We start from the raw sequence: 27,083 nt of genomic DNA, 5'->3' as shown, positions 1-27,083 counted from the left end.
CTGCGTTTCAAATGCCTACTACCTTCTGAAGACACTAGCCAATGAGTTAAGCAAAAAAGTCATACCAACATGACTTTAAAGACAACTTAATTTGACAATAATTTTGTTGATATTATTTTATGCACCTTAGAGAGAGCTAACATGCCCAAAAAAATGAAATTTCCTGTATTGGGAAAATATTAAGCTAAAGATGGTACCTGGTAAGGTTTGGAGCCTTATTTTTAAATAAAAAATTTCCCAAAATTGTGACATACTCATATTCCTGGAATTCAAGGAGAAAAGTATGTTTCAATTAAACAACTGTTACAATTCATACTAAACCAATATTTGGAATCACAATTGCTTAATTCAGATGCTGAGAGAAAGCTAGCATCATATTATGTACTCAGTCTTGGTTCCTAGAGTCACAGAATATTCTGAATAAGATATATAAAGTAAGAATACTATAGAAAGATGGTGTTTTAGAAGTCTTGATGTTTATGAAGTTAGTACAGCTTGGTATTTATGAGGCAGGACATCTATTGCTCCTCATTCAGTGTGATGCTTTAGATTTATTATTTTGTTACTAACTCTAAACCTGGTGATTATTCCTTGTTTTAAATTGTACTGTTACTTATGCATAGCATATTTCCTGTTCTGAAGTTTTAATAATGATTTTTCTTTATATTATCTTGAAACTTGCTCAAGTCCATTTAATCAACACAGATTTTACTCGTCTATATTTGAGAAGTGAAGCCTTTCATTAGTATGCTTTAATTTCACTTTCTCCAAAAGACAGATAAAGTTTATACAAGAACCTGAAACTATTTTTCTCACCAGATTTTTTCCTTGTTGTATCTTGGTCTTGTCTAGTGAATGCCAGTATGATTGTAGAAAAGTTCATTATTATTAGATGATGTTTCACCGTTATTGTAAAATCAACAAATAAAAACCCCACAAAGTAAAATTCTGTGATTTTCTTAAAGTTTGGAACTCAAACTGAGCTTAAAGGAAGTTTCTATGAATTCAACTTTAGGAATAGTCTCAAAGAAAATAAACTAGACTTTTATTGTTGATTAATTTTAAGTGAGGCATGCTATTTCTTCTGTAAGGTTTGTATTGTAAAATTACTAAAATCTTACTAAAAATATAGAACAGACTTTTCAAATAGAACCTCTGTTATTTAAAACTTGGATTACATTTTCAAATCTAGAAGCCTAATATTAGATTCCTAAACTCATAAACAGGTGGCTCCTACACAGAAAAATGTGCAGTATGAAAGTCCCTGAGTAGCAGCTGTTCCCGTTGGTTTACCTGGAAGTTGCTGATATTCACCATCTCTGAAGATAAATTCATTATTTAGATGCTGTGTTAGGGTTGAAAGGCTTAGTCTGGGGCTAAATTTCAGATGTCTTTAAGGAAAAAAAAAAGTTTCCTTATACCTGAAATACAAAACTTGTACTACAATAAAGCTCTTTCAAATTTTAAAGTGTTAATATTGCATAGTTTTAGGATGCTGCGTTTTTAAAAAAAAAACCTCCCCATTTACATTCAGTTATTAAAACAAATTTTCCTACTTGTAGCTGTGACATAGCCCAGAAGAAATTCATAGTTAACACAGTAATTCCTATCCCTGAGAATAATTGTCCTTGTAGTTAATTCCAAGATGCCCTTTTTAGAAACTGCATGGATGTGGACTGTAATGGCTTGCTGTGTCTTCTCTCGGGAGACTCCTGAGTATTATTCTGTAATATTTCAATAGTATTTTAGCAGTTCTTGAACTTTCACACTTTCGTACTGCTTCCATGCACCAGCTATTTCTGGTGTTATCCTGTGAAAAGAGGCTTAGGATGGACAGCAGAAAAAAGCCTTTTCATTTTACAAACACCTTGAATTTAAAAATAAAGAAACAAATGTGACAAATTACAGTAATTTAAGATCAAGGAATTTAAATCATGTATGAAGGGCAAGGAAGATAACTGAAGATCCTGTCCAGCTAGGCGTGTACTTGTACTCTGTAACAAGCTTCCCGTGTCTGTGTTGTTACCGTGCTAAATCCTTTGTCCTACACAACCTGCTGAAGCTTTGGCTCCATCAAGGAATCACAGAATGGTTGAAGCTGGAAGGGACCTGTGGAGGTCATCTGGTCTAACACCCCTGCTCAAGCAGGGCCACTTAGACACGGTTGTGCAGGACCATGTCCAGGCAGCCTCTGAGTATCTCCAGAGGTGGAGACTCCACAGGAGTCCACAGGGCAACCTGTGCCAGTGCTTTCTTACCCTTGCAGTAAAAAAAGTTACCTGACGTTCAGAGGGAACCTCCTGTGTTCCAGTTTGTGCCCGTTGCCTCTTGTCCTGTCACTGGACACCACTGAGAAGAGCCTGACTCGTCTGCTTTACACCCTCCCTTCAGGTATTTATATGGTTCAAGAGATTGCCCTCTTCCACAGCATTATCACTGTTGAGTGATCATTATATCACAACATTAAGACTGTCTGTCTCACAGCCTTCAGCAAAGCTATCACCAAAAGGAGGAGCCAGCCTCTGGTGAGGGTGAGTGCTTTACACTTCCCTTTATCCTTTGGCTGAGGGAAAGGAATGAAACAGACTGTCCTTGATGGCAAAGTAGGTGTGATAAAGGGCCATCCTGACACAGGAGGTGGGCACCGCAGGGGCAAGAACATCCACCAACAACCTCTTGTGCTTTGGTCTGCATGACGTCCAGGTACTTTGCTGAGAGAACGCAGCAAGCAGCGCAGTGTGGTTTTGCTCCATTAGGCTAAGGGGCACAGTTGTACTAAAGCAGCACTGTACAAGTTCTCCTAACCAAAACTGCAGTAAAACTACTGGCAGTCCAAATACATCCTGATGACCTCTCCTGTTAATTGTGAGGCTGTTTACAACTTCATTGTTAGAAAATAATTATGAGATTTTTTAGCTTTTAATAAGTACAAAATAGTTTATTACAAAATAATAGTTGTGGAAATGCAGTACCACCACCATCCTTTCATTTAATCTGTTTTTTGCCCTGAGGTGAGATTGCATAATAGAAGTAGCAATGTATGGCAGAATATTAGTTTATTCACAGGTCTGGAAGGCCAAGTGATCGTGCAGCTGCCTAACCCTGCGGACAGAACAAGAAAACCCAGCAGATCCACTCCTGTTTGTTCAGCTGAACCCAGTAAGTCAAGGACAAACAGATTCCCCAACACAAATAACAACATATTGTGGGGAAGCTGACGATTTGAGGACAAAACTGAATGCGATTTCACAGATTACCAGGCATCTTGGATATCTGTAATAGTCTGTAATCCATCAGCCTTTAGCCACTGACTGAATTGTACATTAGGGAAAAACTAAGAATCTGAGGTCTTACTTTTTCAGCCTTTTTAAACTGTAAGCAGGTGAGAAGTGAGCAAGAGCGATGCAAACATGGGGATTTTTTCAAAATCATTGGGCTGTACAGCTTTCTGCCCATACCCAGCTCATTGTGCTAAATTTCACTTGAGATCTATGCAGGGACAGGCAATGCTTGTATTGTCCAGACAAACATAATGTGATATCCAAATCCCAAAGCTTAATTTTCATCTGATTCGCAAGGTCCACTGATTAAAGCTGGCAAAGGATTATAACTCTCATTTTGTGAAAACATCATCTGCAGATGTTTGAGGGCAGGCTGGACTTGTGCTTTATTTGTAGGTAGAATCACTAGATGGAGCCAGAGTCATCTCTGCGGGAACGAATTTTACAACCTGGACTATCCTGGATACCTCAGAATTTCCTTCTTCATAAAGATCTCAGTTCAGTTTCCAAGCACAGAATTTCAGCTGCGTGCATGTATAGCTGGAAGATCACTGCATTGCTAAATTAATAGTGCAGTTTTAGCGCAATTATAATTTTTGTGCAAATTGCATGTGGTTGTAATTTAATCATGGGTTTACATCAAGTGTAGCTGACCAAAGGCTTTAGATTCTTACAGATTGCAGGTCATTATTAGAAAAGAAAAAGAAATATAAAGCGTACTTACTTTCTAGTTTCAAGGTAATATTCAGCTGGGAAAAGAACAACTGGCAGTGAACTGAACTCAGTTGGCCCTGATTTAGAAAAGAGGCAAAGTGACTTTCTGTTGTGCTTAAACCCCAGCCGACGGACAGTGGACAGGCCTTCTCTGTACACTTTAGAAGCAGGGCAGGGGCCTATTCACTGTAATGACCTGACCTGTCATACTTTGATCTAAGGATCTCTCCATTACCTGGTGCTCCACATACCCCCTGTACTGTTTACTGACACCTGGATGGTACCTTGTGGGCTTCAGGAAGGCACATGGTGAATTGGAGGGTCTTTGTGTAGCCCAGAAGCAAGCAGCTGACAGAAGAGACCAACCTCTGTCCTCAGGTATAACAGAAGCTAATGGCACCCACAGCAAGAAACCTCCCTCCCAAGATCTCCTTCACCATCCCAGCCTGACCAGCAGTCATCAACGCCAGCAAGAAGCCATCCTCCTGTGCATCGTAAAATGTCCCATCACAGCTGAAGGCCCTGTCAGCCTTGCCAATGCCTACACACAGTTTCTGGGATAGAGCATGACAGCAGAAGAGAACAGAGAACAGAAACTATGTCTGCTAGATCAGGGACCTTGGCACTGTTAGTGGTACACCAGGAGGCAGAGTCAGCAGGTGGACTAGTAAATGTAGGTGAGGTCATGTCCATGGCATACATGTTCTGGGGGCGGATGGAGCCAAAGCCAGTCATGGACAGAGGAACAGGTAGAGCGATTAGAGCTAAAAGCCAATGGTTGGGCTGCATGTGTGGCTACCACCTTGTCCTGGGGTTGTGTCAGGGTGGGTGCTTCACCTCCTACTCCCCTTTACTTGCCAAGGGAGGTGTGAGTTTGGGAGGGTTAGTAGTGTTTCATGCAGCCTTTTGTCAAGGACATGACAGGACCAAAAACATCCTGCACCCAGCTTGCTGTCCCCATGGAGAAGGAGAAAGTAGCTAGACTTCTCTCACTGACCACTTTGGCTTGGTCTTTTTTAAATAAATAATTTATTAGAGAAAAAAAAAATGTGATCTAACTGGGAGCATTTCAAAGCACAGGAAACTATTGTTAAAGAAAAGAGGAAGAAAATGCTTGTTCAGTTCCCTCTCTGTCCAGGTCTCTGGTGCCTCTGAGGGCTGTTCATTGGTAAGGGCTGTGTTAAGCCTATCCAACAAGAATAATTAGCGACTCCCTTTTTTTCCTTCCTTGAAAGATCCAAAACACCAGAAGCACACACAGACACAGGTACACTTACACTTTTTTTCCTCCTACAGCTGCCCCTACTTTCATGAAATGGTCAACAAAACATGGCAGAGCTAAGAGGAAAGCGTGAAGAGTTAGTACTGCGTGGACATCCATAAACACATGCACACAGAGAAGTATTTAATTACACAACTCCTGTTAATAGCCTAGATAGGCATAGCTAAGTTAGTGCTGGAGGGCCACGGCTCCTTCAGCCTGTCTGAATTATGTGTACGGATTGTTGCAAGACTCTATGAAGTAAATCAAGGGTATTATTTAAGAAGGAAAAGCACCATGCAAACACAGAAAGCACAACCAGAATAATGATTTCCACAAGTGTTCAGCAGGATAAGGCCTGACCTGCAAAACAACAGGGAATCAGACACATGAACGTTGTTTACAATCGCCAACATATTTTCTCTGTAAACCTACCTAAATCTGAGTTACAAAACTTTAACTCTTACAACATGCGGTTGTTCTTATGCTCGTGCATGTGTATACGATTTGGTGTGGGTTTGAAAAAAAATCTAACCCTTTTATAGAACAGTTGGTGAGGCAATACAAATCCCAACACAGCCCATCCTACTGCCCCAAGAAGCGACCAGACTTGGAATGTTACAACAGAAGTGCTAATCCTGTAGGCACTCTCCGGGAGCACAGGAAATTCCACCAGTGATTTCAGGCTACAAGGTAATGGCAAATGGCTAAGGAAGGAGACAATCAACACATACTCAAGACTGGGATTTCCAGATTGTACTTTAGTAATATACCAAACCAGGTCAGAAAGTCTGTTCTGCAGCAAGCTGCTATTCAGGAACTTTTCTTTTTTCCTCCTGCTGAGACATAGTTTTCCTAATTCTGTTTATTCCTGAGTAATTCTGACACAGAAGCAAAGTCCTGCAAAACAGTTGTAACTGAGCTGGTAGGACTAAGCTATACTGTAGGAAAATTAGCCGAACAGCAGATTTGTATTTTGTAAAAGCTATGATTTTTATGGTTGATGGAGGTTTTGGGAAAGCTGTTCTGCAGCATCTCTTCAGATAAGACCTACAATCACGAAACGGTTTGGCAGTCAACCAGAATGGAGCACACTCAAAGAAAAGACAGAAGTACACCTGGAGTGTTGCTCCTTGCTAATATGCATGGCAGATGCCTGTTTCACCGTTTACCCTTTGGCAGCCAGCTATGATGTCAGATAAAGCTGTACCTGATGAAGCAATTTCACTTCCTCTTACTTTGACACTTTCGAATGCTTCCACACCCAGAAAACAACCTCAGAAAAACTGCTTGCCAGTATTTTCCTCACCTAAGAGATTTTTCTTTTAAAAACTTCTAAAAAAATACTGAAAGCACTGAAGAATTATGAAAATCACCTTGTTCTTTGCTGCGTTGTTGCTACTGGATCTCTTTGCTTGCTGCCATCCGCAATATCCATTGCCTGACATAGAAGATGCAAAGTTCATTGAAGACTGTGTGAGAGCTCACAACACATTTCGATCGAAAGTGAATCCACCAGCCAGCAATATGTTGCGTATGGTAAGGGAATGTTTCTGATCTGTTTGAAAATTAATATAGATTGTGGTGCTGATTTAGCCCATCTAATTCTTCATTTGCTTGTGCTTTTCTTTCCCTTTCTGTCAGCGATTTCTATACTACATATGTTAGCTCCTTTTAGGAAACAGAAAAGGCTTTAATTTTCACAGTATTGTTGAATTTTAATAATTTGAAGGGAATTCCTTGTTTAGGTACAGATTACTACCTAAACTTCAGCCAGAGCAAAGGGCTGTATTGCAAAAATTAGTGTTCAGTTCTCAGTATTTCATTTACCTCTTTCTAAGAGAGATAGGGATCTGTTTTGTTACTCCAGGTTTCATACAGGGATGCTGTCTGATACCAAAAAGTTCCTGAGTAGGCAATTTGCACAACAGGATTTCTTGGAAAATCTATCATCTCCTCTTGTTTCTTACAGCCTAGAACATGCGTGGAAGAAAGGGATTTGTCAGGACATCCATTTAGATACCTAGTTTTCATTTGCTGTAGCAGGGTTTGACAAGTAGGGATACTAGTATCTGCAGATCTTCCTATAAATACAATGGATATAAGAACAGGCTATGGATAGGTCTCAGCTTGTTCAGTGGAAAAATAAGGAGAAAGGTAGATAGATAGCTGGGGGAGGTAACTCCAGTCAGTTAGAGTCATTACTCTGAGCTGTTCAGCAGTGCTGCATAGCTTGAAAGGAAGTGAAATGCATAGCTGCATACACAATAGGAATCATTTCTATGAATGCAAGTTCATAGTAAAAGAGTAAAATTCAGAGTATTCATTATTTTAATTTCTTGCCATTTTATAAAACAATGTTTAATCTAAAATGCTAGTGAACAAGAGCAAACTTAGCTGCTCAGAGCAAAGGTTTAGTGAGCCTGGAATAACAGCAGGACAAATATATAGAGACCTCTTGAATCAAAGTGGTTGTACTGTATTTAAAAGCTCTTGATGGATTTTTCTTGCATGATTTTTTTTTCACCCTTTTGCTCATGCAAGTTTTTATTGTCCCTAGCATCGTGTAGCAAAGAGCTCCATAGCCTAACCACAAGCTGTGTGAAGGTATCTCCTTGCATTTGATTTGGACCTGTGAATTCCTAGCTTAGTTTGGTAGTCTCTGGTCTTTGTATTGGAAGGAGCACATAATTATTGCTTATTTATCTACTTCACACAAGATGTCCAGCTGTCTCTGATCAAAGCTGCAGAGCACTGTTGCTTTATGAAAGCAATGGCCATCCTCCTCCATGTTCTCTCTGTCCTTTCCAGTTCTAGTGTCCTCTTCTTAAGGTGGGGTGCTGTGTTGCACACAGCATTTAACAGGACTTCTACGGCTGTGTAATTCTATATCTGGTTTTATTCTCTATTCCATCTCAAGGAATTTCTCACACTTTACTTGCTTTTTAGACTATGACTAAACATTGATTTATGATTGGTAATAGCCATCTCCAAACCTGTCATCATGAACACAAAGCCAAAACTGGTTGGTTGGTTTGTTTTTTTCTTACATGCCTTAACATCTCCCTGTACTGAATTTTAGCTGCCATTTTATTGCCTGGTCATTCAGTGGCATAAAATCTTTCTGCAAGTCTCCCAGACTGGTTTCACCCAGGATTGCAGAGATGAGTGAGCCTTTTATTTGCTTTGGCCACATGCTGAGGAGGAAGAAGAACAAAGAGGCAGAAGGTGCTGGGGAAAGGAGCAGCTGTGACTTCTCCTTTCTGTCCTGGGCAGCAGAACAGAATTCCTATCTGACCTAGTGATAATTGCAAAGTGCAAATCCCTGGAAAGCCGACAGCTCCTAGGCACAAAGTCCCTCAAGCCCCTCCACATCTGGGGGTTTCACCTAGTTTCCTCCTCTCAGGTGTAGCAGCATAAAGACTGCCATCCAGCTGTATTTTAACAAGTCAGATACCACAGGACAGTGGATAGATACTACTTGTCCAGCAATACCTAAGGGAGGAAGCGGAAAAAAAAATTGCTATGGGACTAGAAATGTCAAGTCAGAGAAAGAAACTGAATGCAGGGATGGAAAACAGAGGCGTAAAGAATCCTTACAAGTTTCTGTTTTAAAATGTTTGAATGCAGTGAAGTCACTGCAGTGCGGGTTATTTTATGGTTTTTTCCTTTGTCTACAGTCCTGGGATGCTGCTTTAGCTAAGACTGCCAAAGCGTGGGCGAAGAAGTGCAAGTTTAAGCACAATACCTACCTTAAAATTCCAGGGAAGATGCATCCCACCTTTACTCCTGTTGGAGAAAACATCTGGACTGGCACAGCCACCATCTTCTCTGTCGATACAGCTCTCCGTGACTGGTTTAACGAAGTCAGCAGCTATGATTTCAACACCAATAGCTGTACTGGCATGTGTGGTCACTACACCCAGGTGAGTCTTACGTGCCCAGCAGTTTATAATGTAATCATTTCGCAGAAAATCCAAGTACGGGCTTGAAACAGACTGCTTTGGGACAGCAATTACAGCAGGGGTTTTCACCCCCAGTTCATTGCTGCATGAGATTGGAAATAAATATTCCAAGCTCCAGGGATGTCTGAGTTCTATTTCCAGTAATGGTAGAAAGAGATTATCCCCTGACAATTTCAAGCTTCCAGGGGAGTCAGGTAATAGATGCAAATCCATCTATCAGTCAGCATTTGTCTCAGCTGCCCTTTGGGTTGTCACTGTTGCTCCTTTGTCAGCTGTTTCAAGCTTCCACAAGAACCTTCCCTTCTCCTTCCTCCCTTGATGCTGTTGCTTTGTCAGGCTTTGAACAGGTGCATTACATATTTCCCTTTGCCCTTCAGGTCGTTTGGGCAGAGAGTTACAAAGTTGGCTGCGCAGTTCACTTCTGCAATAGAGTTGAAAATTTTCCAGGGCTCTTCAGAGCAGCACATTTTGTTTGTGACTATGGGCCAGCGTAAGTTAACTATGGCATTTGTGGGGGGGGTTTATTTATTTTTCAAATATCCTATGACTGACATGGTATCAGGTGCCAACAATGATGGGAGCAGTTGTAGCAAATTTCAGAAGAAGTTGTGTCCACATGTCACTGGTCATGGTCACAAATGGGAAACTTCCCCCAGCCATTGAGAGCAGAAGCTGCTGGACATAGCCAGAGCTGCAGAAAATCCCTTTCTAAAAAAGCGGGTGAGCTGATCATAGCTGCGAGCACTCGCCATAACCAAGATGGTGGAATAAAATCTGTTTTGACTTTAGTCTCTGTAGGAAAACTAGGAAAGGTGCAAGCTTTCCACATGAGAAAGACTACATCTTTCTATGGCCCCACCTGAACTTCAAACAAGACAGTTTTATTGAAGAATCAAAGGGAGCATAGTCCTCTAGTTTATCTCATACCTTGCAATTTCTGGACTTGCCTTTTATAGGTTTGTTTTTTAAAATACAGATGGGTAATGAGGGACTAGAGGCAGATTCTCATATACTTACACCAAATAATACAGTATTGCTTGAGAGATCTCATTAATTTCAAGTGTTGAGGGTCACCAGGTAGTTGCTCCCCATGTCAGTGAGAGCTTTGATCTGATCTAAAAGGAATTTCAAACAATTGCAATGATCAGGTTTTTTTGATAAAGGGATTCCCTCCCCCCCATAATATCTTTTCATGATAAATTATTTAAGAGTCTGATGAAACCGTAAAGTATTTAAGGTGTTTTTCAAATGCCTGAGCTAAAAAAATACTGTTCTTCTGCTCTTCAGGGGGAATTACCCAAGAAAACCATACAAAGCAGGAAGACCATGCAATGGATGCAGTAATGAGAAGTGTGTAGACAAGCTCTGTGGTAAGAACCAAAGTGATCAACTAAGAAAATTGCATAGAAATAGAAGTGGCATAATTATCAGTGGAAATACCGCAATGAGTCAGTTTGTACTAAGTACACAGAGGGTCTATAGCCCACCACATAGCAACAGTATCAAACCCTGGTAAGAATAGTACAAGGAGGAATTAATTGAAATACTTTGCTGTTGAAGGCTCTTGGAGGTAGAAGCCAGAGTTTCTGATGAAGTATCAGTCAGCCTCCTTTCTGCCCGTTATCTGATCAGGAAGTCAAATCTAAAACCTTAGCCCCAACAAGTATTTCCTGTCTGGTTCTTCTTTCCTATAGAAACAGTATACTTAACTGCTGCTTTCTTGCTTGTTTAGTATGTCCTATCACATTTTCCAGACAACTATAGTTCTGAACCAATAAGACTATACTGAAAAGCACATTTATTTCTAACTTACACAATTTTCTGAACTACAGCAGTGGGAGCTTGTTTTTCCAAAGCAGTTTGCATCTGTGGACCTTTGTCTTTACACCTAGTTCCAAATTAGTCAGAAATAGTGTTGTAAATAAACAGAAATTAAAGGACATGAAGCAATGTCTTAGATAAAATACTAATTTTATACAGAGATTTAATGGAGATAGTCTGTACTAGCCAGGCTCTAGATAGCTTCAGCTGTAGAAATAATTGAGCATTTGGTAGTCTCATTTTCTTCTGTGATATCCTGGCTGACTCATCTTGAAGTCTCAGACAGATGCATCACAGAAAAACTAGAAACATCTCAAAGACTAGGGGGAGGGAGAGGAGGAAGAGAGTTTTTAAAAATCAAGTGCTAGATCATACAACTTGTTTTACCATATCCTCCTATAGGGCAAATCAGCAGTTCTAATAGAATGCACATAGGCAATCCTGTAAATGCATCAAAGCTCTTAGTAAAGGTGTACTACTTTGATAAATGTAGTAGCTATGTTTGTCTGTCTGAAACTACTTAAATTTGGTTTGTGTATCAATTTAAAAAAAAAATCCATGTTTTTTTATGTGCTATTCCCTCCTCCCCATGACACAAATTCTTCCTAATACATCTGTTTCCTTTCTGCTTCTTTCGATTCCATAAAAACTATGAGCCCCGCACCAGTTGGGAATGTACTCTTGCTGGCCTGCTTCCCCCTTGCAGGATGTTTTAGGCACTGACTGGCATCATCGGTGCAATCAGCCAGGCATGAGCAACAGCTTGCTTCTTTACATTAAGAATCACCACTGAATAATACTGACATTTATTTCCTCTTCTGATCTCTTTACAGAAAATACAGAACGTGAGAAGCTGATAAGTATGTATCAAATTGTTCTTAATCGCTTTCTTCTAGATGTGGCAAAGTCTGATGGATCAACACCTGTTTTCTCACTGTTTTTTAGATTATGCCTACTGGCATCCAGACTGGGATACACAGCCCCAGCCACCGCGGCCCCATCCCCCCAGGCCTTCCACGCCGTCATACATCCCACCTGCTGAGCACCCGCGTCCCTGGTGTGACCAATACTGTCTTAGTGTTGCAATTTTAAGGCCACTGTTCTTGGTACTGAGTGTTGGTGCTGTTCTTTTATTACAAGAGCGGTTTCCTCACGCATTTTTTTATGCATAATAATCAGTTAAGGTACTGATGGTGATCCTACTGCTGTATTACTCTCAGAGAGTTGCACACATTTAAAAAACCACTTGGCCAGCTCTCCATTATCCTCATAATGTTTATCCAGCATAGAAAAAGCTTCTTCCTCACTCAAGGCAAGGTATAAGTGGCTGTGCACAAAGTAAGTATAATTTATTGGCAGTAGCTGCAACACATTTCTATGTCTGTGTGAGGCTCGTAGCTCTGGCTTGGGGTAGATTGCTAGAGGGACTATGCAGACTATATATTACTATATATGCTAGCAAGCATCCTGGAATCCTGGGGCACCACAAAGACATGTCTGAAGCAGCACTCTGTATCCAAAAGAAGCAATAGCTCATCTTCATTAACCTTTAATTATACCAGACATTGTTTTCCCCAGATAATGGAGATTCAACTATATGTATTACTTTTTATGAACAGAAGGAGTAAAGCGTGTCCTTTACTATTTTTTTCTTTCTGTTTTCTCCCCCATCCTGCTGGGGAAGGGGGAGTGAGTGGGCAGCGGCTGTGTGGGAGCTTGGTTGCTGGCAGGGGTCACCCCATCACGTTACTCTGCTCTAACAAGAGGTCTGTAAGGGAGCTGTGAACATAGTGCTTCTCATCCGTGATTACCTCAGAGGGCCTTTTCGCCTGTAAGCTGTCTCCCCATGAAGAGCTGGAGGTGCGAGACTCACAGGACTTAATGTGTGCTTGTGGGGTGGCTGTTGCAGGCTCACAGCATGACCCCAGACCACCAACCTGAATGTGGCCTTGCCACCAGCCCCAACACAGGACTGCATGCGCTGAAGTGATAACCAGGACCTACACCCAGGTGTTCAAAGGATGAAAATTCCTAGAACAAAACCTGGAGTGGGAAGAAACCCAACTGCATTCCCACAGAAATGTCCAAGTTGGGACTGTGGGGAAGGGCCTGAGTTTGATGGACAGGTGATAGTTAAGGGCAGTGTGAGGAAGAGGGTGGTGATGGTGGTGTGTCTGAGCGGGGAGTGTTGGGCACCCAAGGCAACATGCGTGGGGCATCAGCTCCCAGCGCCTTGGTGTGAAACCCAGCATGGGTGCCAGACAGCACCAACCTTCATAGCATCCAGCTCTGCTGGGGGCTTGGGCTGCGGGGAATGAACTACAAACTGCTAAAGTTTGGGAGGAGAAACTGATGGCAACACATAGCACATGTGATCACAGGAGAAATCCATCAATAAATGCAGCATATTTAAACTGCAGTTCTCAGGCAAACCTAACCCTCCAATAACTCAATTTATACTGTAGTCATAGTTTAAATAAATTCTCACAGTGATTTGGCTCAGACTAACAGCCTTAACAGGAATGCTATTTTCATGAAAAGCAGAAAAATTATCCAAAACTTTACTGCGATCCATAGTGATTGCTATGGATAGGATGGTGGGGGCAAAAGAAACAAAAACAAAGCCCAAAGGACAGGAGAGAAGCAGCTTACCCACCACAATCAAAGAAAGAAGAAAAAAAGAGAGAGACAAAGCTGCCACAGCTCTGATGTGAACTTGTAGCTTAATTTCCTTATTCTCATAGCAACGCTTTTGAAACATGACTCGTTTCCTGTGACCAACGCCATATTCAATTACCATGGGTAAGATAAGTCCAGCCCACAAGCCTTCCAAGCAAAACGCTGCTGGTGCAGCAAAAAACACCTCATTACAGCTCAAACACTCTGCTCTTAAAACTGGAAGACCAGAGGCTGTGAATCATGACAAGCACATTTTCTGCCTGCGTGCTGGCTTTACTGCACTTCTGTTGTTTCTCTGACTCCTACGAACCACCGGTGTTGCCTGATGTTGGAGATCCAAACTTTATTGAGGAATGTGTGCAAACCCATAACAGATTCCGCTCTGGAGTGAATCCACCAGCTAGCAACATGCTGTACATGGTAAGGGAATCTTCATGACTTACATGCAAGTGTGTAGCGTTGTGATGGTGCTTATGATTTTCAAAGATTGCTTTTGTGATCCAATGCAAAGAAATAGAAAAAAACAACCAACCCCAACTTCCTGGAGTCAAAAGAGCTTTTTCTTTCAAGAGCAGAGGAAGAGGCTCTGATTATCACATTGCTATATATGATCAGATATGTGTCATTTTGCCTGGCTTCATTTCCTGATTTGAAACCCAAGATTTCAACCCTCAACCTTTAACACTGTCATTTTGTGCTGTGAAAAACCTCCTCATTCAAGGCACTGCAGCTCAGCAGCCTGAGGCATAATTTACGTGCAGATCTAAGCACAACCTTTCATACTTGAGTCGACAAGGGCAGAGACCGTTGCCAAATGACATTGGAGAGCTTTCCCTGAGCTTTCTTTGCAAAGCTCTCAAGGGCTGAGCCAACAGAGCAGCTGTTCCTAGGTGCCAGGGCTGCAGGGAAGCCAAAAAGCAACAAGTGCAGCAGAAGCGAGCGCTGGAGGCATGGGGTCGCACACCATTCTGCCCCACGCCTTCTCCCTGGCCGCATCAGGGGGCAATATCTGCAGCCACTGTGCAAAAGACAGCCGGCTGTGATTCAAAATTTATCCAAAAGTTGCCACCTCTCACTTCAGATGGCTCGTGACACTTGTCTCCACACTGGGTGGCACATGGAAAACCCAGCAAGAGGAAGCTGTAAATGCATGCACAAAGCCGGGCTTACGGCTGAGAAGCCCATCTCTGATTTGTGAGATGTTCAATTCCAGTAGCTTGGGAGCTGTCTCTTGCAACATCCATCACCTTTTGTGCTTTGACCGGTTAATACTTAAGATACCACGTTTCTCTTTGGGTTCATCTCCACAGACCTTCTCAGACCACTGCTATTGTCCTAATTGTGATCTCTTTCCTTTTGCTCCTCTTTCTTACTATCTCGCATGGTCACCACCAGGAGAGGGCATAACCACGTCTGTAATTAGCAACACACCAACCAAAGTTCAAAAAATAGAAAGCTCATTTTCCATTTCTGGTTGTCAAACACTGAAAAAGTGATTACCCATTAGGGAGGGGTAAGTGAGCAGTGAGCAAGCCCGAGTTGCAAAACTGACAGGAAACAGTTTAGTTTCTCTTCTAGATGTATTTTTTTCTCTATCTTTCTTCAGCCAGGCATCCTGAACTTCCAGTATGTATTGCTCTAGACTCTGTTTCCTTTACTGGCCCTATGCTAACAAAATCTTGCTATGACGCATTTAAAAAGCAGCAGTCATCTTTTAAAACCATGCCTATTTTTTCCTTTTGAAAAAGAAGTGAAGTCTGAAAAAAAATGGCTTCATAAACAAACAAACATATATTATTACAAATAAAAAAAGAACTAAATCATGGTAAATTTCTTTTACAACACTGCAAAACCCCTAGTCTGAAGTATGACCTCTCCCAGGAAGAATTTAATGTGGAGAAAACAGTAAATTACATGACAAAATCTATTTTGAAAGTAAAAGCATCAGAATTTAAACCAGCATATATATTCATTTTTTAATGGCCTTTAGCACTTTAAAAAATGAGGAAGTTAAGATGACTTCTTTATTTAACAGGGAACTTCTGTTTGCTGTAGATAACTGTCCATGCAGATACGTAAAAATGAAGACTATGAACTCAGGGCATTTCCACCTTTTGGAAAAATATTTTTTAAAAAGAAAATAAAAGACAGAAACTCCTTTAACCACAAGTAATGAATATCAGCCATCTCTATTTATAATATGTTTATTATAAAATGAGAAGGCTGATCTAAATTTTTTTTCATCTGACAAATGTGACCCCTTTCCCATTCACCCAAAGCATCGCTTACGTCTGTTCCAAGGCTTTTCAAAACCAGAAGAGTGCCACCAGTTTCATCAGGGCGTCACAACAATCTCCTTTGACTTATTGCTGCCTCTAATCACTTTTCACCTGCCATACATTCAATTTTCCCTACCTAAATCAACAAGCACTTCATCTGTTACAAAACCAAAACTGGGAAATATTTCATGGGGGAAAAAAATTGTAATTACTATTTTCTCAAACAGCAATGATATCTATATGCAAACCTCCATGTCTTGTGCATTTTCCCCCATGCAGTTTAATCCAATCTTTTTGCATAAATGCAGTTGCATAACAAGTGAGTATAACTATAGTTATACTAAAGTTCATTCTGAACTATGTTTCTGCACATTGCTTTTTCAGCTGCCAGCCAGTTTAAGCAGTCGCACCACAAAAGAAAAAGTACATTTAAACTTATTAATATACCTTTAAACTTCTTATTATGTATATCTTTATCAAATTTAAACTTATTATTAATACTAGTATAGGATGAAGAAGAAAAGAGGTGTGGGGACTCTTAAAAAGCAGAATGTGAAATACAGGACTGTGAAGCACTAAGGTGCATCCACCACTGTCACACATCTTTCATCACGGTCTTCTCCTTGCGACCTCAGAGCACTGCCAAGAGCTAAACCTCAGCCTCTGTCTTAACTTGCGGTAATGCTAGGATAGAAGATAACTTCTGTACAATGCCAGATTGTATTCGTTGTCCTTAAAAGTTATCGTCTAAGGAAATATCAACTGCTCACTTGAAATAAGGCCTCCTGCCCCAAGTTCACCTTTAATATTCAGTACACTGGGAACCTAGGCAAAATATTTATGTGTTCATTTTGTGGGTGTATTGGGTTTTCATGGCCAGGTTTTGGGAGCAGGGTGGCTTCTGTGAGAAGATGTGAGAAGCTTCCCCCATGTCTGATACAGCCAGTGCTAACTGGCTCCAAGATGGACCTGCCACTGGCCAAGGCTGAGCCCATCAGTGATGGTGGTAGTGCCTTTGGAATATGTATTTAAGAACAGGGGGGGAAACCTGCACAACTGCAGCCAGGAGAGAGGAGTGAGACTATGTGAGAGCAGCAGCCCTGCAGACACCCAGGTCAGTGCAGGAGGCAGGAGGGGCTCCAGGTGCCGGAGCAGATTCCCCTGCAGCCCACGGTGAAGCCCATGGTGGGGAAGGCTGTGCCCCTCAGCCCATGGAGGACCCCACACTGGAGCAGGCATATGCCCAAAGGAGGGTTTGACCCCGCGGGAAGTCCTTGCTGGAGCAGGACCTGTGGCCCCGTGGGCAGAGGAGCCCAGGCTGGGGCAGGTTTGCTGGCCGGGCTGGTGACCCCGCGGGGGACCCAGGCTGGAGCAGCCTGTGCCTGAAGGGCTGCGCCCCGTGGGAGGGAGCCCAGGCTGGGGCAGGGGCAGAGTGTGAGGAGCCTCCCCCTGCGGAGGAAGGAGCAGCAGAGACAGCGTGGGATGGACCGACCGCAGCCCCCACTGCCCGTCCTCTGCACCGCTGCGGGGAGGGGAGCGGGGAGAGAGATGGGGACTGAAGTTGAGCCTGGGGAGAAGGGAGGGGTGGTTTTATTTCTCATTATCCTACTTTGATTTGATCAGTAATAAATTAAACTAATCTCCCCAAGGCGTCTGTTTTGCCCGTGATGGTAATGGGTGAGCGATCTCTCCCTGCCCTTATCCTGACCCACGAGCCTTTCGTTGTATTTTCTCTCCCCTGTCCAGCTGAGGAGGGGAGCGACGGAGCAGCTGTGGTGGGCACCTGGTGTCCAGCCAGGGTCAACCCAGTACAGTGGATGAATACACCTCCTGAAATGTTAGCCATAGGAAGAAATGGAAGACATAGGTTACAAAATATTTTCAGATCTCTGTAGGTGTATTTTGGTATGATCTTGCAATTTCTAATTACTTATTGGTAGCATAAACAATACACAAATTGTTTCAGACTTATCTATGGTACAAAAAAGTTGTATTGTGTAAAACATAGTTATAAAATCCAACAACTACCTTGTCCTTAGTCACTGTTACTGATCTGTTCAAAACACTTTCTCTAGTGATTTTGTTGTTTGCAGAAGCAACTGACATATTTTAATCCATATAAACAAGGTCAAATTAAAAAAGTTTATTTTTTAAAACAGTCCAATCCAAAATAGTTCAGCAGTGCTGAACAGCTTCATTGACATGACAAAGTGTAACTAGTCATACACTCATGGTACTGCATTTTCCAGGAGGTACGATACTGTATTTGCTGAATCAAGTTGTCTGCACAAGAAAAGCCAGCAAAACCAGGCACCACCTCCAGTGCAAAGGACATTTATCTAACTTATTTGCTCGTATGGTGACATTCTGTAGGACTGCACAGCAAGTGAATAAGTGACTCCACAAATATGAATTCAGCACTAACATTTGAGGCCACCAAACACAAAGATGCAACCTGAGGGGTTGAGTTTAAACTGTCCCAAAAAATCCCACTGTGCTTGTGATCTGACCTGCAAGCAGTGGCCTTAATGCATGAGGCTGCACAAGACTCCAGCCTGACTGGTATGGTAAGCATACCCCCCAGACTCCAGATTTCCTGTAAATTCACTGTTTAAAGTACATTGACATTCTCTTGTGGCCGGCACAGCCTGGAAGTGCACATTGTGCCCCAAACACTGTGTTTGACTGATGTGTGTCAGTCTCTTGGTGTCCAACAAACCAGTCAGCCAAGATCACCCACCACCCCCAAAACTTCCTCGAGTTTAATGAGTAATTAAATTCAAATAAGAAATTAACCTCCAAGCCAACCTCCATGTAGCTCTGTAAGTCTCAGCAGAAGCAAAAAACAAATGAACCCAAAGCATACATGCTACTGAGACCCATCTTCTCCTGAAAGTTGCTCTGAATTACTGCATTGCTAAGGTACAAAAAAAGTGATTTTTAGTTGTCTTTATTTTGCAGAGCTGGGATCCAGATTTGGCAAAGACCGCAAAAGCTTGGGCAAAGAAATGCCTGTTTAAACATAATACATACCTCAAAGATCCAGGGCAGGCTCACCCCAGATTTACCCCTGTTGGAGAAAACCTCTGGACCGGCTCACTTTCTATTTTTACTGTGCAAGGAGCTATCACCTCTTGGTACAACGAGGTCAGCGCCTACACTTATGCCACCAATAACTGCAGAGGAGCATGTGGCCACTATACACAGGTAAGCATTGCATTTCTCCATCTAAACCATGAACCGTCACTGCTGTTTTGACACAGAAACTCTATAGATTTCTGTTGAAGCTTCAATGAACTGTTTTCCAGTAAGTGCTGTAGACTTATTTTATGTCTGTGTGCACAAGACATTCTCATGTCCCCATTTTAGGTAGGAAAAGAGTTGCTGCATTTTTATTTTAATTATGCCAGTTGTATTTTGTTTCCAGGAGGAAAACAGGACAGCCATCAAGCAGTCACATTTAGCCAAGCAGTGGCCAAAAACCAGGCAACAGCAATGGCTGTGGGCTGCAGTGCACAGTGTGACAAGGTCCCAGCTCTGGCAGGCAGCCTCCACGTGCCAAGGGCTGGGGAAATACTGGCACGTAAAGAGATGTCTGCAGCTCTGCAAGCATCACGTGCCCATTTTTCCCAACCACAATTCCCAAAGGAAGAGGACAAAGTGAGTCAGGGGAGCGCCACTGCCATGCAACCCCACAATCGCTAACCACGGTTACGGGACAGCAGGACAGCTTGCAGCAGTGGCTTTAGGGATTAGATTTTGACCTGAGGCTATTTAATATTTTCTGCAGAGATATACATATGCATTTAGGACTTCAAGAGACATGCTGAAACTGGTGGGGTGCCTGAACAACACATGCAGGTATTTGTGTGCAAAGAAGGTATTTGTATGCAGGAGCTGTGAGAGGTGACAGAATGTTGCTTTTTGGTATTGTTCACAAGGACACAGCAAGAATAAGCCTCTGGAATTGGTGAAATGCACCTTACCTGGCACTAAGGCGCAGGGCTGCGTATGACGTTGTTTGTAGAGGAGCAGTCCTGGCAGTTGTGTGGGAGAGAATGAGAAAATAAGCTGGAGAGGGACTTTTTACAAGGGCATGTAGTGATAGGACAAGGGGTAATGGCTTTAAACTGGATGAGGGAAGATTTAGATTAGATATTAGGAAGAAATTAACTGTGAGGGTGGTGAGGCACTGGAACAGGTTGCCCAGAGAAGCTGTGGATGCCCCATCCCTGGAAGTGTTCCAGGCCAGGCTGGATGGGGCTTTGAGCTACATGGTCTAGTGGGAGGTGTCCCTGCCCACGGCAGGGGGTTGGAATGGGGTGATCTTTAAGGTCCCTTCCAACCCAAACCATTCCATGATTCTAAGATTATTCTCACTTGGAGTCAACAGTGATAGTGACGGCAGCTAGAAGGCATGTGTCTGCCAGCTTTGGGAGGCATCCTTGGGTCTGCACCATCAGGGAATGCCTTGTTCCTCTTCCTCCTTCCCAGCTGTGCAGAAAAGAAGTTGCCCCTGGGTACAATTACTGCAGTTACCACAACCACATCCCCAGCATATGCTTCAGCCTGTGGCTGCCTGGGATGGGGACAGTCCTGTGATTCGGTCCTTCACCATCCTTGGGGATGCGATTGTCTATACATTGGAGCAGCCTCTGCTCTGCTGCTGCACTGAAAACACCATTAGGAGCCTGAGGATTGTCCCCTATTCCCAGAGCTGGCACCAAACAGGCACAAACAGAAAGGGCTAGGCCTCCTCTTCGAGTCAGTGGAAGCACAAGTGTGTTTCTTTATCTCCTGTGCTGCCAGAACCTCTCCACATCTCTCACGTAGTCAGTCATTGCTACTGTTGTACCTCCCTCAGGTACAGCTGCGCCTTCGTCTCCCCTCTGTTTCTGTCATGGGGTTTATTTTCCTGGGACGGAGGCATTTGGCTGCACTGTACTCTTTGAGCTGCGTACAGGATGCTGGATCGAACCGAACGGCCTCTGGTAGACAGAGGATCACTAGATGGTGTAGTGCCCTCACCTCTAGATTATCTTAGTCATGGGCATGATGCCAAAAGCTAGGACCACAGCCTGGACACGCTCCTTCTCCCTGCTCTTCCTGTAACACCAGTGCCTTCTGGCAGTTTGGCTATATGCCTCTGCTGGATTTAGTACAGGGACAATCAGCCCACACAGGAGCCGTAGCAGATCATGCAGCCTTTTCTGCACAGATTTGATCTGTTCTTCCTCAGCAGGAAAGACAGAAAGTTAATGGATTACCTTGAAGCAAAGGAGATGAACTTCACTTTTTCCTTTGCAAGAAAGGAAAACTACCTGTTACAGCCAGTTAATCTTTCTTTCAGCATCATTTTAACAAATATGTGGTAAATTGGACAAAACAACCGGGCGTTTTTAAAAACAAACTGTGATTTTGAGACCCATCACTGCTGCTTTCCCACGTGAAGCCTGCCCAAGGAGTGCTCTTCAGCCAGTTTGCTGTCATGGAGCAGAGGAGGGCAGGTTTTCTCTGTAACACTGCACATGCTGCTTTGTCACCGGTGTACTCATCTGTCTTTGCAGATTGTTTGGGCTACAAGCTACAAGGTTGGCTGTGCTGTCCACTTCTGTCCCAGGGTGGCATTCTCCTCCATAACCAATGCAGCACACTTCATCTGCAACTACGGGCCAGCGTAAGGTTTTCCATTACAAATTTTCCAGTGTTTGGGTCCTACCCGTTCCCTCCCACAACGTCCAACTGCGTTAGATTAGTCCATCTATTCATGTGTTTTGTGGGAGGAAATGGTCCCAAAAACAGAGCAAGAGGTATGCCTCTGCCCAGTCAGCTTTTTTTTGCTAGATGAAGGCTATGTATTGGAGCCAAAAAGCAGTGGCATGGTAGAAATGGTAAAATATGAGATACTGACATGAGAAGAGAAGTTATAATTTGAAAATTAAACCCTTGCTCCTGAGTGCCAAGATGGCCCAGAATGGTTGCCAAGGTGCAAGCCCAAAGTCTGGAAATATTTCCACATGTGCCTGCAGAATTAAGTCTCTAGGTCAATGGTTTGGATAAATATTGAAGTGTGCAATGCTTGCAGCTACAGTCTTGGCAGCTGAAGGCTCTTTATGAGGCTGGGGCTGCTCAAGGCAAAATTTTATCCAGACGTCCTTCATGTGCACAATCAGTAGGAAGTCTAGCTAGGATGAATGTTTTTTACCCTTCTCCAGCTAACTAATGTCACCACAGCCTAAATACAGCTTTAAAATTTTTACATGCATACGATGTTAGGCTGAAACCAGGCCAGCCCATGAACTTGAGCAAGTTTGGCATTCCTGTTGCCCATGCTTCATTCTTGGAAGAATATGTACCTCTGATCAGATACTTTGAAATGACTAAAGTGCCAAAGCAACAAACCCACTCCCCCAGAAGCCCCACACCCAAACAGGCCGAGGGAGCATTGCCGCTGCTGGTTCTCAAGCCAAAAGCCACTGATCACCCAGGTCAGCCTCTTCTCTCCCTTCTTGGCCCTAGCTATGCATCCCACCGTACTAGATGGTGCAGAAACCCTGCACACAGGCAAGCAGTCCAGTGCTGCCATGAGGTGCTCTTAGTCCCTCAAGCCTCCCAAAGACATAAGCTAAGCCTTCCTCCTCCTGCCACTTAGCCAATATCTGTGTTGTGCAGAGGACTGAAATCATGCTGGATTACTTGCTCTGCGTTGGCAGGGACCCCATGGGGAAGAGGAGTGGTGCCCTCACCCTCAGCAGCACCCAGCAGAGCAGGCAGGGTGCTCTCTGTGGAGGCAAGGGGCTCTGGAGGAGGCTTTAAAGCTGGGCCTTCCCTGCTGGGTGAGGACACTGCAAACAGGCTGTTGCATACTAAGAAGCAGGGTAATGTCACATCCAGCTTTTGCTTTTGAGAAGCAGTAACTGAAGTTCTTCATTTATCTAACCCTTAACTATTTTCAACTCTGCCAAGGGGCAAAGCAAGATGCACGCACAATTTCAATTCCTAAAGTGAATATACTCCAAAGAATTTTCTTCAGCTTAAACCAAGCAATGAAAGCCTCACCTTGCTGAAAGTAGTGAGGTTTTTCCACGAAGTTTAGCACTGCTGAGATTGCATGCATATAAAATCCCTCTCGGTACGTTTATGGTCAGTTTGAGGCATGCTGTAAATCTCGCTTTGGTCATGCTCCAACACAGCAAACCACTGAGCTGCATTTGGTGCAGTTATCAGTGGTGGGCAGGTAATAATCAAGCCAAGAGCTTGGGCAGAGAGAGGCAGCTGATGCCACACGTGCTGCTGGCAGAGGGAGAAAGTGTGGGGATACACACATCGCTCCTAAAATATTTACCAACAAACGGATGAAATCACCACCTATGAGAGATTCCTCTTCAAGGTTAAATACACATGTACGTACACAGTAGCTGAACCTGCTTTGTTGCCATAGCTAGAGCCAGCTTTGACAGCCTGCAGTCTCCATACACACAAATTATCCAGCTCTGAGACTATTTTAATTCCCACATTAGCAATACTGCTGTCTCCAGGTTCCTAAACAGCAGGGTGACCCATTAATCTCTTCTGCTTTGCTGCATGTCTTGGGCACAGGGCACTCAAACACGGGCCATCCAAAACCCATCTCCCTATCAACACAAGTAGAGCAAAACCCACGCTAAAAACTAATTAGCGGTAGGTATTGATGTTATCCTCCCAAGGGCCGTCTGAGAGCCATGTGTTACTTTCCTTTGCAGTGGGAACTACCCAGGGCACCCATACAAGACAGGAGCAGCGTGCAGTGACTGCAGTGGTGATCAGTGTGCCAGCCAGCTGTGTAGTAAGTAGAAGGCAACCAGCCCTCCTCCCCAAGCACAGGTAGAAAGGGAAAGAGCACATAAGAAATACTGGCAGGAGCAGGCACAGTGCTTTCTTGTTCCTAAATATAGTCTGAGCAACCGCAGCCAGAAGCCAAGTGAGCAGTGATGCACAAAGACAGGGGAAGAGGGTGGAAAGAGCCGTTTTCTACCCTGGGGAGTGACGGGGTGAGGCCTGCTCTTCAGATGCTGGAGGTTATGATACAGGAGATATAGTGGCTGCATTTTAAGGTGTTATTTACCCCCACCAGAAGTTACTGCTTGCAGAAATAGGAAGCATAGAAGGCGATACATGTCCCCTCCTGGAGGTTCCAGGTTGCTACTTGGTGCATGAGCTGTGGCTCGAGCTGGTGCAGGCCCAAGCAAGCCTTGCCCCCACGGTGCCACTGTGGGAGGGGAGAGCTGCCACAGCACTGCCAAAGCTGCTCGCTCCAGTGAACGTCAGCCAGGCCATCTGCTTTCCCCTAAGCACTGGGAGACAGCCAGGCTGACACTTGAGAGCCCCTCACAGGGACGTGGTGCTCAGCCTGAGCTCCTGGCAGCCCACCTGATTCTCCTGCACTTGGCTTTGCAATGGCTGGATGGAGTCAGGATGAGAAGAGACCTTCTGCAAGTCCCATAAGAAGGCCAAGGCATTGTGCTGTGGACATCTGCAGGGAGGGGAACTGAGGGTACGGTCACACTTTTTCCCAGCACTTGACCTCAGGTGAACTAGCAGAGTAGGAAAGTGGCTTTAAAACACCAGCACTACAGGAACAAGAGGGATTTCCTGATGCATGGGACTGTTTGTTAGCTACAGGCTGAGGACTTTAAATGCAAGACACTGGGCAAAAGCCAAAGTGATCTTGGGAAGTGCGCCTGGAGGAGCGAGCTCTCTCTATGCCAGCCACTGGTGGGAGAAATCAACACAGTGCGCTCCTCAGCAAGGCCCGGGAGTTGCTGCAGGGCTCTCCCGAAGTCAGCGGGTCTTTGCTTCTTCTTGGAAAGAAATGCAGCCCTCATAGATGTGTTTTGAGCCCATCATGAGGCTCACACTTCGTTCTCTTTTACTAAGACTCAAATTGTTTATAACATGTAAGTCTGCTTACATTCACTTCTTTTCTCTCTCCAGAAAATGCAGAGCGTGACAAAGTCATTAGTGAGTATCACCAGAATTACTGCTTCCACTTGTTGCCCCTGGTGCAGTTATACTTTAAAACAAAAATTGCGTTTTGTTCATAGGCGATTCCAGGTGGTATCCAGACTGGGACAGACCTGCATGTGACGAGTACTGTATCACCGTTATTGCTTTAAGGCCATTACTCCTTGCCCTGACAATTCTGGCCACCTGGCTTCTACCAAAATACTGGTCTATACCACCCGCCAGCGAGTGACACACAGGCAGAAGACCATGAGACCACTTAGGTCAACTCATCCTTTCCCTGCACATAACAGGGCAGCACAAAGATTGGTAGAGATGTTGTTTACATCCACAGGTGATTTAGATGTATGGATACACACTTTTCATTGCAGGCAGCAGCTAGAAGAGCTGATAAGCAGCTTTCTCATTGCTGAGAACCAGGAACTGGTTTTTAATTACCCATGTATTTCTTCAAAGCGGAGCGGTGTGAGCAGGATCCGGTAGGCAAGGGAGCACGCTGCCCAGGCAGCACACTGAGGCACAGGCAGCTGCCCCCCACCCGCACTTTCTTGGGAAGGGCTGGAGGGTGCCCAGCCCAGGAGCCTGCCGAGGTCCCAGGCAGAGCACACACCTTCCTTGTTCCTATTGTGCTTTCCTTGGACACTCCTCCAGCAAGATGAACAGTAGCCTGGGGAGGTTTTTCATTTAAATGTCTTTTTGAGGGATTTTTGGACCCCTGTGAGCTCTGGCATTTGCATCCTGGGGAAGGCAATGTCTTTCCCAGTCTCATAGCGCACTGGGGCTACTGGTACTTCTCTTTGCTTAGAATTTGATTTGAAACGCTCGTCATCAGTGCCAAGACATAGTTTCACCTGTAGTTACACATGATTATTTATCAACACAATCTTTCTGGTATTTTTTTTTTCTTTTTTCTGAGCATAGAGGTTTTTTTGGCTGCTGTTTCCAACAATAAATCATTATTTCCTGCTTCCCATGTATGGCAATCATTCATTTGCAACATGAGCTAAAGCTTCATTGCTGGTGCACAAACCCCGCATTCGACTTGGACCTCTGCAATGCTGAGAACTACAATGCTGGGAAAGACAGCATATAACTCCAAATAAAATCATGCTGCGCCTGTAGTTATGCCTTTGGTTCAACAGCTGCCAAAGGATGAGTCTCCTGGATCCCTCACATATGAAGCAGGCAGAAAGCAGCAGAGGCAGCTGCTGTGTCCAGCTGGGCATGTCCTCTACTGACTGCAGTTGCTCAGCTGGAGCAGCGGCTGGAAGGAGCAGAGCTGTACAAACTCACAGCTGGACTGTAGCGATCTGTATCTATAAGAACACATAAACATATCTAAACAGATGCCTCTGCTCCATGCCCCTCTGCAGGGCACAGAGATGTGCTGTTTGGGAAACCAGGAAGCTCCCCTCGCCACTTAGTTTCCAAGATACTGCCCCTGCAGCACCTGCCAGTGTTTCTGCACACCCACTGCCCACCTGCTACTGGGGTGGATCTTAACTGAAAACGCTGGAACTGGGACCCAGAGTTTCTATGTTACTCTTCTAGGTAGTTTCCTTGCACTAGAATCATCTCAGCATCACAGCATTCCCTGAATAAATCATTTTTCAAAATGCAAATATGGCTGAGAATAAAATTAAGAATTTTGCCCTTGATATTTCTTTGTATTTAGTTTGTAGGCTACCAGAGCCTCCATAGCCAAGACATCACAGTCACAGACTGGAGATGAGCAGTTTCTTTTCCCACACTCCAGTGATCAGGGTCCCAGTACCTGTGGCTGGCCTACTTGTGAGAGAGTCAAACTCAGTTCTGTCTTCCAAACTGGGCAGATTAGGGTGTCTGAAAAAAAATGTTCAAATCCCCATTGTAAAAGCAAGGCCATGGGTCTATCTGCTAAAAAAAAAAAACCAGAGCAGCTATTTTCCTCCCTGCTTCTTTTCGCCACTCTTTGTGCAAGACCCAAGCCTGAAGCTCCACGTACTGCAAAGTCCTGTCTGAAAACCGGAGGGCAAGCAGCACATGGGCAGCAGGGCTTACGCTGTGTATGCTCTCGTGCACGGGGCTCCTACGCCAGCAC

At 43.8% G+C, this 27,083-nt stretch overlaps 2 protein-coding genes across 3 annotated transcripts; both read left to right on the top strand.

Annotated features, from left to right (window-relative positions):
* Positions 1-6,507: 6,507 nt before the first annotated feature.
* Positions 6,508-12,686, top strand: LOC130149963 (glioma pathogenesis-related protein 1-like). The gene is made up of 6 exons (XM_056340308.1): positions 6,508-6,795; positions 8,937-9,182; positions 9,599-9,711; positions 10,509-10,591; positions 11,876-11,902; positions 11,988-12,686. Exons 1-6 carry the CDS (start codon positions 6,622-6,624, stop codon positions 12,212-12,214), a joined length of 870 nt encoding a protein of 289 aa, XP_056196283.1. The 5' UTR covers positions 6,508-6,621; the 3' UTR covers positions 12,215-12,686.
* A 146-nt stretch (positions 12,687-12,832) lies between these two features.
* Positions 12,833-25,971, top strand: LOC130149964 (glioma pathogenesis-related protein 1-like). 2 transcript variants are annotated; one of them, XM_056340309.1, is made up of 6 exons: positions 12,833-14,141; positions 18,962-19,207; positions 21,568-21,677; positions 23,743-23,825; positions 24,974-25,000; positions 25,084-25,971. In XM_056340309.1, the coding sequence occupies exons 1-6, from the start codon at positions 13,962-13,964 to the stop codon at positions 25,233-25,235; spliced, it is 798 nt and encodes a 265-aa protein (XP_056196284.1). In that variant the 5' UTR covers positions 12,833-13,961; the 3' UTR covers positions 25,236-25,971. The 2 variants fall into 2 exon arrangements, with proteins under 2 accessions (XP_056196284.1, XP_056196285.1); XM_056340310.1 differs by lacking the exons at positions 21,568-21,677; positions 23,743-23,825; positions 24,974-25,000; positions 25,084-25,971 and adding an exon at positions 19,428-21,553.
* Positions 25,972-27,083: the final 1,112 nt, after the last annotated feature.

This window comes from Falco biarmicus, chromosome 5, assembly GCF_023638135.1.
Source record: "Falco biarmicus isolate bFalBia1 chromosome 5, bFalBia1.pri, whole genome shotgun sequence".
In the NCBI taxonomy this organism is placed as follows: domain Eukaryota; kingdom Metazoa; phylum Chordata; class Aves; order Falconiformes; family Falconidae; genus Falco; species Falco biarmicus.
Note: the sequence above shows the minus strand (reverse complement) of the source record. Positions and strands in the feature narration are given on the sequence as shown.